The sequence below is a fragment of the Trichechus manatus genome, unplaced genomic scaffold (genome assembly GCF_000243295.1).
Source record: "Trichechus manatus latirostris isolate Lorelei unplaced genomic scaffold, TriManLat1.0 scaffold00055, whole genome shotgun sequence".
NCBI classification, from domain to species: domain Eukaryota; kingdom Metazoa; phylum Chordata; class Mammalia; order Sirenia; family Trichechidae; genus Trichechus; species Trichechus manatus.
In genome coordinates, this window is record NW_004443991.1 from 1,539,841 (window position 1) to 1,551,029 (window position 11,189).

At 38.3% G+C, this 11,189-nt stretch overlaps 1 protein-coding gene across 1 annotated transcript in view; it reads left to right on the forward strand.

The window, feature by feature from the left end:
* The window catches only part of ADGRG7 (adhesion G protein-coupled receptor G7), a 118,954-nt gene that overhangs the window by 70,522 nt on the left and 37,243 nt on the right, over positions 1–11,189 (forward strand). Inside the window, exons 9-11 of the mRNA XM_004378165.2 lie at positions 4,300–4,463; positions 5,680–5,835; positions 8,669–8,781. Coding sequence (XP_004378222.1) covers positions 4,300–4,463; positions 5,680–5,835; positions 8,669–8,781 — 433 coding nt within the window. The remainder of the gene's footprint in view (positions 1–4,299; positions 4,464–5,679; positions 5,836–8,668; positions 8,782–11,189) is intronic.

Genomic DNA, 11,189 nt, shown 5'->3' on the forward strand with positions numbered 1-11,189 from the left:
AAACTGTGGCCGTGGGAAGCAGAGGAACAAACGAACAAAAGCCCCAGGATTCCACCAGCGCGGTAGCCCAGACTGGGAAGCAGCTCCACAATCGAATGGAGCTCTGCAGCCCCTCAGGAAGAAACAAAGATGGCGCACGGAGCCAGGCACTCGAGCGAAAGGAGGGGGAGGCGGCGAGAGGCAAGCAAGAAATCCAAAGAAGCAGAAAAAAAAAAAGAAAAGCAACACCAGCAGCCAACAAATGGCACTCAGAGAGCCAGCTAGTGCAGGCTGGTGTTTCTGGACAAGAGACTGTGTCCGCCGGAAGCAGAGGAGGCCGAGTGTGGGTGAAGAGCCGCCCGCCTGGGTGTGTGGAATCCAAGCAGCTGGCGCTTCCCGGTCAAGAGACTGTGGCTGTGGGAAGCAGAGGAGGCCGAGCCGGGGCAAAGAGGGGTAGGGGGTGGGAAAGCGCACACCGCAAATTACCGGTTGTTTAGTCTCCTGCTTGACGCTCTGTGAGGCTGCTTTCTCATACCCTCGTTTGCTGGTCTCTGATAGGAGTACAAGATGGTGGATCTGCACTGCATTAGCTGGTAGGGGACCTCTGTATGAATTTCTCCTCGCTCTCCGTTCTCTGTCAGTTTTCTCAGTCCACTTGGTGCTTGGCTGAGTTCTTTATCTCTTCATTTGATGTTTTAGGGTTTCGGGATTGTTGTATTCTCTGTTTGGCTTAGTTTTTCAGATCTTTGCTGTGGAGGGACAGCATGGTGCTTCTGCCTAGAGGGCCATTTTGCCGGAACTCTCCAACAATTTCAGTTTTTGAGCTCACTTCAAGAATACTTGCCCATACACACAAATAAAAATGTCTATTGTAGCAAAATTTCAATGCTGAAAATTGGAAACAGATGATGTATCCATTGTTAGTGGCATACGTAAATAAATTATGGTTCATGAATAACAAAAAAATGTGTAGTTTTAAAGAAAAATGAGGTAGAACTATATATGCTGATGAAGAAAGATATCCCTAATATACTAAGTAAAAAATGCAAGCATACAAATAGCATGATTCCATTTTTACAAAATAAACTCAACTTCACATGTGATGTGTGTGTGTGTGTGTGTGTGTGTGTGTATGTAATTCTGAAGAGTTACATACCATGTGTCAAGTGTGCTGTAGGACTGAGGAGGGGGTAAGCAGGGACTTTAATTGTGTGTGTGTGTGTGTGTGTGTGTTTTAGGTGAAAGTTTACAGCACAAATTAGTTTCTCATTCAAAAATTTATACACAAATTATTTTGTGACATTGTTTGCAATCCACACAATGTGTCAGCACTCTTCCCCCTTCCCTGTATACCCCAGGTTCCCCTTGTCCATTCCTCAAGGCTTCCTGACCCTTCCTGCCTTCTAGTTGTTGCTTTTGGGCAGGTGTTGCCCATTAGGTCTCCTATACTTGATTGAACTAAGAAGAATGTTCCTCAAATGTATTGTTGTTTGTTCTATAGGCCTGTCTAATCTTTGGCAGAAAGACGGACTTTGAGAGTGGCTTCAGTTCTGAGTTAGCAGTTGTCCGGGGTCCATAGTTTCAGGGGTCCCTCCAGTCTGTCAGACGAGTAAGTCTTGTCATTTTTTTGTAAGTTTGAATTTTGTTCTACATTTTTCTTCCGCTCTGTCCAGGACCGTCTACTGTAATCCCTAACAGAGCTGTCAGTGATGGTAGTCAGGCACCATTTGTTTCTTCTGGGCTCAGGCTGGTGGAGGCTGTGGTTTGTGTGGTCCATTAGTCCTTTGGACTGATATTTAACCTGAGTCTTTGGTTTTCTTCATTCTCCTTTGCTGCCACATGATGGGACCAATACATATATCCTAGATGGCTGCTTGCAAGCTTTTAAGACCCCAAACACTACTCACCAAAGTAGGATGTAGAACATTTTCTTTATAAACAATGTTATGCCAATTGACCTAGATGTCCCCCAAGACCATGGTCCACAGCTCTCAGTCCCTCAAGGTGTTTGGATGTGACTGGGAAGCTTCTATGGCTTTGCCTTGGTCAGGTTGTGCTGACCTTCCCTATATTGTGTGTTGTCTTTCCTTTCACCAAAGTTAACACTGATTTACTATCTAGTTAGTAATCTCCCCTCCCCACTCCTCCTCTCCCTCGTAACCATCAAAGAATGTTTTTTTCTGTGTGTAAACCTTTTCTTGAGTTTTTATAATAGTGATCTCATACAATATTTGTCCCTTTGTGATTGACTTATTTCACTCAGCATGATGCCCTCCAGATTCATCCATGTTGTGAGATGTTTCAGAGATTCATCATTGTTGTTTATCATTGTGTAGTATTCCATTGTGTATATGTACGGTAATGTGTTTAGCCATTCATCTGTTGATGAACACTTACGTTGCTTCCATCTTTTTGCTATTGTGAATAATGCTGCAATGAACATGGGTGTGCGTATGTCTACTCGTGTGGGGGCTTTTATTTCTCTAGGACATATTGCTAGGAGTGGGATTGCTGCATCATATGGTATTTCTATTTCTAGCTTTTTAAGGAAGCGCCATATCATTTTCCATAGTGGTTGTACCATTTTACATTCCCACCAGTAGTGCATAAGAGTTCTAATCTCCCCACAACCTCTCCAATATTTGTTATTTTCTATTTTGTACTTTTTTAATTAGTGCCAGCATTGTCAGGGTGAGGCGGTATCTCATTATAGTTTTGATTTGCATTTCTCTAATGGCTAATGATCACGAGCATTTCCTCATGTGTCTGTTAGCTGCCTGAATGTCTTCTTTGGGGAAGTGTCTGTTCATATCCTTTGCCCATTTTTAAACTGAATTATTATTATTTTTTTAATTGAGGTGTCAAAGTAGTTTATAGATTTTAGAGATTAGACCCTTGTCAAATATGTCATAGCCAAAATTTTTTCCCAGTTGGTAGGTTCTGTTTCTACTCTTTTGGTGAAGCCTTTGGATGAGCCTAAGTGTTTAATTTTCAGGAACTTCCGGTTATCTACTTTATCTTTAATATTTGTGCATCCTTAGTGGGATTTTAATTTTTTTCATCTGTATACTTCTATGTATTTGAATTTTACATCAAGCACGTCATTTTTTTGTGAATAACAAAAGGAATAAAAGAAGCCTTATTCCACTTTTTAGGGTTAACTTTGTTATCTAGAGTCCAGGAGGAACACTTTGGTGAGTAAGGTCAATATGCCATGAAAAATAGTGTCTTTATTTCCAGATAAAGGATAAAGACATATCTGGCAGTGGGGGACATATTTGGCGGGCTGTCAGGGCCTTATCTGCCTACCTCTCAAATCATATTGACTAAATAGGCCGTCTTACTGCCAACATATTAGTTTGCCTTATATGATTCATGAAAGATAGCAGAGTACAGGGAATTAATACAGCTAAAATGTATACTTACTGTTATTGCTGCCAGTGTATTAAATATGGCCAACAGTTGTATGAAGTGTTAGAAGTGTTCCTTAGCTGGTTCTGTTTGCCCTCCTCCATGGCCAGACCCACTACAAAACCCGTCATTGTGGCCATGCTCTTCTGATGAACAGCTAGCCACTCCTTCCAACACTCCAAAAAATGTGCCACAAGAGCCTTCCAGTCTTGAGGAAAGCCTATAATTGTAATGAAGTAGCAGAGATCAATAGTTCAAGAAATGGTGGAGGGTACCTTGCTATGTTGTCTCAAAAACTCCTTTCAAAAACTCACTGATATGCACAACTTGAGTTCCTTCCCCATTCTGTGATTCTACAGAACTGTCTTTGCTCAGTCCCTTTTGAACAGGAAACAGACCTCATGGGCACTTCTCTAGGCAGAGCTATTCTGATGTGACATCCTTGGCTGTTTCTTGTCCTATGTCTTGTCAGTGGGGAAAGCAACAGGAGCTTGGGCTACCTGCAGGGCAAGTTCACTCTGTCTCGCCACATAGACAGCAAGATGTGCACTTTATATATGAGATCCTTGCAATGTGTTTGTGAGGTGAATTAAGCAGAAATTATTGCTCCCATGTAGAAGTAGAAGGAACAAAAATTCATTAAAAAAGTTAATGTGAGTGGAATGGTCAACCATGAGCTCTATCTATCTATCTATCTATTTATATGTATGTACGTATATGTATATATGTATGTAAATACCAATATCTAAATTACATATTGCAATTAAATAAAGGCTCGGCCGGAAAACCATTATTACTGTACATTTTTCAAATATTCAGCAAGTATGAAGTTCAACAATAACACGAGACTTTGTTTCTTGTTAGTCCTAGGGTTCATATATTGATTTTAATGTCTCTTTTTTTTCGCAGAAAACGTTAAGACATGTGGCTTTGTAGTATATCAAAACAGCAAGTTTTTCCAATCAAAAACTTTTACAGCTAAATCAAATTTTAGTCAAAAAATTATCTCAAGCAAAATTAATGGAACTGAGAAAGATCAGAGTATTTCTGTTGAAATGGTCTTTAATCCACAGGTGAGTTTTCCATTAACATAAATAAAAAATTCAGGTTACAAAAGCAGGAGTAGTTTAGGTAAAGGAAATCCAAGATAAACTCTTAGGATTCATTGAAATTATGTATTGTAACGTCCATATCTTTTGTCAAAGTAGCTGAAAACAAAATTAACTAATTTGAATTATATATCCTATTTCCCCCTCCCTAATCTATGATGGGAGCCCTGATGGCGCAGTGGTTAAAAGCTTGGCTGCTAACCAAAAGACTGGCCATTCAAATGCACCAGCCATTCCTTGGAAACCCTATGGGGCAGTTCTGCTCTGTCCTATAGGGTCTCTATGAGTCAGAATTGACTCGACAGCAATGAGTTATGGAGTTAGTTAATCTATAATGAGGAACCCTGGAGCGCAATGATTAAGAGCTAAGCTGCTAACCAACAAGTTGACAGTTTGAATCCACCAGCCATTGCTTGGAAACCCTATGGGGCAATTCTACTCTGTCCTATAGGGTCACTATAACTTGGAATTGACTCTACGGCAATGGGTTTGTTTTTTTTGGTTTTGGTTAATTTATGTTGAGGGTGCTTGTCTTAGTCATCTAGTGCTGCTCTAACAGAAATACCACAAGTGGATGGCTTTAACAAAGAGAAGTTTATTCTCTCACAGTCTAGTAGACTACAAGTCCAAATTCAGGGCATCAGCTCCAGCAGAAGGCTTTCTTTCTCTGTCGGCTCTGGAAGAAGGTCCTTGTAATGCATCAGTTTTCTCTTGGTCTGGGAGCATCTCAGCACAGGAACCTCAGGTCTAAATGACGTGTTCTGCTCCCAGCACTGCTTTCTTGGTGGTATGAGGTTCCCATGTGTCTCTGCTTGCTTCTGTCTTTTATATCTCAAACGAGATTGGATTAAGACACAATCCAATCTTGTATACCTCATCAGTATGACCTCATCATAGTGACAGAGTTTACAACACATAAGGAGATCACATATAACCTCATCATAGTGATAGAGTTTACAACACATAAGGAAATCACATCAGATTAAACAATCATACGATACTGGGAGTCATGACCTAGCCAAGTTGACAGATCTTTTTGGGGGACACAATTCAAACTATAACAGTGCTAATGCTTAGTAAATATTTAATTGATTTTTTATATGCTTATCCTATTTAATTTTTCTTTACCCAGTTAAGCATTATAAGAATCAGTAATTACAATTGTCTTATCAATTCACAGTTCAATCAAACTGAATTCAAACTCAATTCCTATGCCTGTGTCTTTTGGAACCTTTCAAGGAATGATTGGGACACACGTGGCTGTCTAAAGAACCAGTCCCTTGATGGGTTCCTGTACTGCAGGTGCAACCACACGACTAATTTTGCTGTATTAATGGTAAGAATGGATACAGTAATTTCCACCTGGATGAGAATTTTCCTTATACACAATTCCCATATGTACTAATAGGAGGTAACTTTGGGGTTTAATTTACATAGATATGCAACTTTTGGGATTAAATATAAAAACAGAGAATCAAGTAATAGGGGAACTAAGTGGAAATAATAGGAAAAGCAAGTAGAATAGAGTTTTTTGCAATACAGTCTTAAGAGAGATGAGCTCGGCACTGTTGTGTCTAATAAAGAGAAGGGAGCTAATGTGAGAAATAGGAGCCGACAGAGCCCATTTGACTAACTTGCGTGTTCTGAAGCATAAAGTTGTTATAGCCAGAGTTAAGGCTGGCTGTATGCTGGGGACAGTTCAGTACATACTTAGCTTTGTGTGAACAGTTTAAATCAGTTACCCGAAGTTTTTTCCATCAGAACTGCCCAATTTATTAAGTCTATGCTACAAGATATAAGAGGAAAAGCTCTTGAAGTCATTGTCTGTCCCATAGTTCCTCTATGTATTCACAGACTAAGTTCCTTAATTCTTTAAGTCCAAAGTTAGACTGTGCAAGCAACTGATAATGCAACAAGAACTGATGCTTTGCTCTGACATGCAGCCATAGAGCTGTATCTGCATCTCTGGAAGTTCTTGGCTTGGTTTTTTTAAAGAGGGGCATCTGTATTTTCCATTTCCAGAGAACTATTATTCTAGTAAAACCAAAAATGTTAGTTTATATGCTTGATGGAATTTTTCCCTAGGCAACAGGATGGGGAGAGATATAGAGTGTTTTCTCCTAATAAAGAAAGGGGCTATTGATGCTACGGGGTCACCGGGAGCTGGAGTCAACTTGATGGCGACAGATTATTGATACTACGAATTTCCCAAAGAGAAACAGATGTTCTCACTTCTGGGGACTATGATGTAGCTGTATTGGGGAAACTGATGGAGATTAGTAGAACATATTGGTACAGCATAGATTATCATAGTATAAAACCCTTCCTTTAAAATTTTTTTGAGATTACTGTAGTTTATTTTAATTATTCAAACACTTTCTTATGTTAATTGATTTTGACTATTTTTTTTTCTAACTTGTACCACACAGAGATCTGCTTTCTCAAACAGAAGATACTAAAGATAAAATTTTAACTTATTTTTGATATCTTGAAGTCATCAGAACTATTGATTAGCTGTGTAAATCTCAGATTGCCATACACGTTGAATGACTCAGATTACTACTTTGTCATAGTTCTCTTTCTCTTTATTTGAGGTCAGTCTGTGAGGTGTTACTTTTTACTAATTTCTGCGTCTGACTCTGGAAATGGTTATCTATGCACATTATCTAATTAGCTTTGGGTTGTGAAATTCAAGAAAGACTGATTAGGATTATATGTAAAGTAAGAGTAGATAGATTGAGTAAACAGATGATTTCTAAGATCCAAAGATTTATGTATTCTATGATTCTTTGTGCATCTACTTAACCAGTAAGTATACTGCATACAGGAAATACCATGAAATTTTTGTTTTATTATTTTAGAAAAGAAGTATATTTTATATATTTTTTTTCTACAAAGATAAACACTCATTATATAAAATATGAACGTTTGCCTGCTAGACAGAAATATGCTGTTATGGAAAAATGTTTCTGATATCTTAAAAGAAAATAACAATTCAAATATAATTCCATTATGTTATCAAATCCTTATGTATTCATGCAAGAAGCATAGATAATATTTGTAAGCACATACAAAAAGGGCTGGAACTCTTAACAGTGGTTATCTCTGGGAAAGAGATGATTTCAAGAGATAGGGTATAAAGTAGGGCATTTTCTTGTTGTTATGTTTCTGTATGAATTTCCTGGTTTACAAATAAGCATGTGTTGCTTTTCGAATTGTAATAATTTTAAAAAATCAGAAAGCTCAGACAAGCAAAAAGAATTACATATATGCTACCCTCCATTGACCATGATCACTGCCTTTTCAGATTATTTTCTAAGAGTATGTACTCTTAGAATATTCTTTTCTATCATATATACCAGCATAGTGGGATAGATATAGCTATATTACACAAAAAATGCACCTCTTATTTTAAATTAACAAGATATTATGAAAATCTTTCCATGCCCATGAATATATTTCTGCAACTTTATTTTTGGTACATCAGTTTAGATATGCAGATTGCCCCTTGGATTATAGTTATACATAAAGATAATGTAATAGATAAATGAAACAATTCTAGCAATTTAGGCTAAACCAAATAACTTGGATTTTAGGCATTGAGGAGAAGTCCATATATTTTTCCCTAATTGAATTAGTTAGATAATCATCTCTCCCCACTAAATTCCTTCCGTTGTTTACTGTCTATTTCCCCATATTAAGCCTCTACTTCATGTAAACTGCTTAGAGATCAGGGATTAAGATAGTAAAAATATAAATACATATTTTTATCTCTTCTTTTTATAAAACTATTGATTAATTTATAAAACTGATAAAATACATTTTATCAACATATCAACAGTTTTATAAAAAGAAGAGCTACCTGGCAACTTTCTGCTAATTCTTCATGGGGAGTCCCTGGGTGGTGCAACGGTTAATGCACTAGGCTGCTACCTGAAAGGTTGGAGGTTCGTGTCCACTCAGAGGTACCTTGGAAGAAAGTCCTGGTGGTCTACTTCTGAAAAATTTAGCTATTGAAAACCCCCTATGGATTACAGTTCTACTCTCAAACATATGGGGTTGCCTTACTGGCAGCTGGTTTGGTTTTTTGGTAACTCTTCATGACATTAACTTTCATTGACATTTCAGGAATGGTTATTTAAAAATATAAATCTTAACTTCTTTTTCAGAGTTTCATAAAGAACTATAACTATCCTAAATCACTAGATATAATATCCAACGTCGGATGTGCACTGTCCATCATTGGTTTGGCCCTCACGATTATATTCCAGGTTGCCACCAGGTAAGAGAGGAAGCAAGTTCTTCTTGAGAGAAATTGCTATCCTGGTCTACTTTACTATGAGCATATTCTCATCAGAATACAGTCTTTCAGAACTAGAAGCAACAGAGATTTAGTTCAACGTGTTCATTTTACAGAGGAGAAAACCCATGCTATAGAAGTTAAGAAATTTGCTTAAGGTCTCACAATTCTTTAATGTTGAATAGAACCATGCCTACCAATGTGCATTTCTAAAAGAAAAAAAGTTGCTGAACAGTGACTTTTTCAAAATAAAAAATTAATTTCTAAAAATATGCAAAGTTATCAAGCAAAGACATGTACTGAAGTTCCACTTTTGTTTATCAATTTTTTTCCACATGCTACATTTTTAGCAATCCTCAATCTCTTAAAATCTTGTTCATTTATTAGTTTAGTTGTTTACTGTTTCCCCCCAGCATGAAAATTCATGAAGACAAGGACTTCCTCTGATTTTGTTGTTTCAGTTGTTATTTGTTTTGTTTTGTTTTCATCACTGTATCCCCAGGGTTGAGCCCAGTACCTTACCCATAGTAAAGGACTACATGTAGAAAAAATGGTTATTATGCATTTCTGCCTTATTCCCCCCTCAAACTGAAGGTGTCTCAAGAACACATATTTCCTTCAGAATCATCTCTCTCCACTAAATTCCTTCAGAACTATTTTCTCAGATGTGTAGAGTCAGAATTTATTTATTTGTAGAAGTATTACTTTGTTTTTATTTTGAAAAATTAAAAACCTACAGAAAAATTGAAGAGCACACTGAACACCATCATATCCTTCACCCAGATTCACCAATTATTAATATTTTGCCACTTTTGCTTTATCTCTCTTTTTTTCCTGAAACTTTGAAAGTGTGTTGCAGACATCATGACTGTTAACTCTAAAACGTCAAGCTTGTGTTTCCTAAGAACAAGGCCATTCTCCCACATAGTATAATACTGTTATCCCTGCTCAGGAAATTTAACTCAAGAAATTTAACATTAATACAAAATATTATCATGTTAATATACCATCCATATTCAATTTCTCCAGTTGTGCCAGTAATATCCTTTATAGCTGGGTTTGGTTTTTGTTTTTAATTTATTTAGTTGCCCTGTCTGTTTAGTCTCCTCTAATCTGTTGCCATCGAGTCGATTTTGACTCATAGCAACCCTATAGGACAGAGTAGAACTGCCTCATAGGGTTTCCAAGGAGCGGTTGGTGGATTTGAACTGCTGACCTTTTGGTTAGCAGCCATGCTCTTAACCACTGCCCTACAGGGCTCTCTGTCTCCTCTAACCCATTGCCATGGAGTTGATTCCGACTCACAGTCTCCTCTAGTCTAGGATAATTCCTCTACGTCTTTTTTGTTTGTTTTGGTCTTTCATGATGTTGATATTTTTGAAGGGTCCAGGCCTGTATTTTGTAGAATGGATGCTCACCTAGGAAGCTGGAACAGCTGGGTCTTTCTCCTTTTCATTCAGCCCCAGACCCTCCTCATGTGGTTTCTTCAGCAGGACAGCTGGACTGCTTACACGGTGGCTCAGAACTCCCCAGAACACTAAAGGGGAAGCTTCTACTTGGGCTATGTGATGACTTTCATGGGTCCTGGGCACTTTTGCCTTTTTGGGACCCTTCTTCCATTTAAAAAAAAAAGATGAAAAATTATGTTTTATGACTGCTTTGATATAAAGATGAATATGTGTTGTTAGGTGCTGTCGAGTTGGTTCTGACTCATAGCAATTGTTATGGATTGAATTGTGTCCCCCAAAAATGTATGTCAACTTGGCTAGGCCATAATTCCCAGTATTGTGTGACTGTCCACCATCTCGTCATCTGATGTGATTTTCCTATGTATTATAAATCCTACCTCTATGATGTTAATAAGGTAGGATTAGAGGAAGTTATGTTAATGAGGCAGGACTCAATCTACAAGATTAGGTTGTGTCTTAAGCCAATCTCTTTTGAGACACAAAAGAGAGAAGCGAGCAGAGAGTTGAGGGACCTCATACCATGAAGAAAGTAGAGCCTGGAGCACGCATCCTTTGGACCCAGAGTGCCTGTGCTGAGAAGCTCCTTGACTGGGGAAGATTGATGACAAGGACCTTCCCCCAGAGCTGACAGAGAGAGAAAGACTTCCCCTGGAGCTGGCACCTGAATTCAGACTTCTAGCCACCTTGACTGTGAGAGAATAAATTTCTCTTTGTTAAAGTCAACCACTTGTGCCATTTCTGTTATAGCAGCACTAGATAACTAAGACAGCGACCCTATGTATAACAGAACTAAACACTGCCAGGTCCTGCGTCCTCCTCATAAACATTGTTATGATTGAGCCCATTGTTGCAGCCACCGTGTCGATCCATCTCGTTGAGGTTCTTCCTCTTTTTCACTGACCCTCTACTTTACCAAGTATG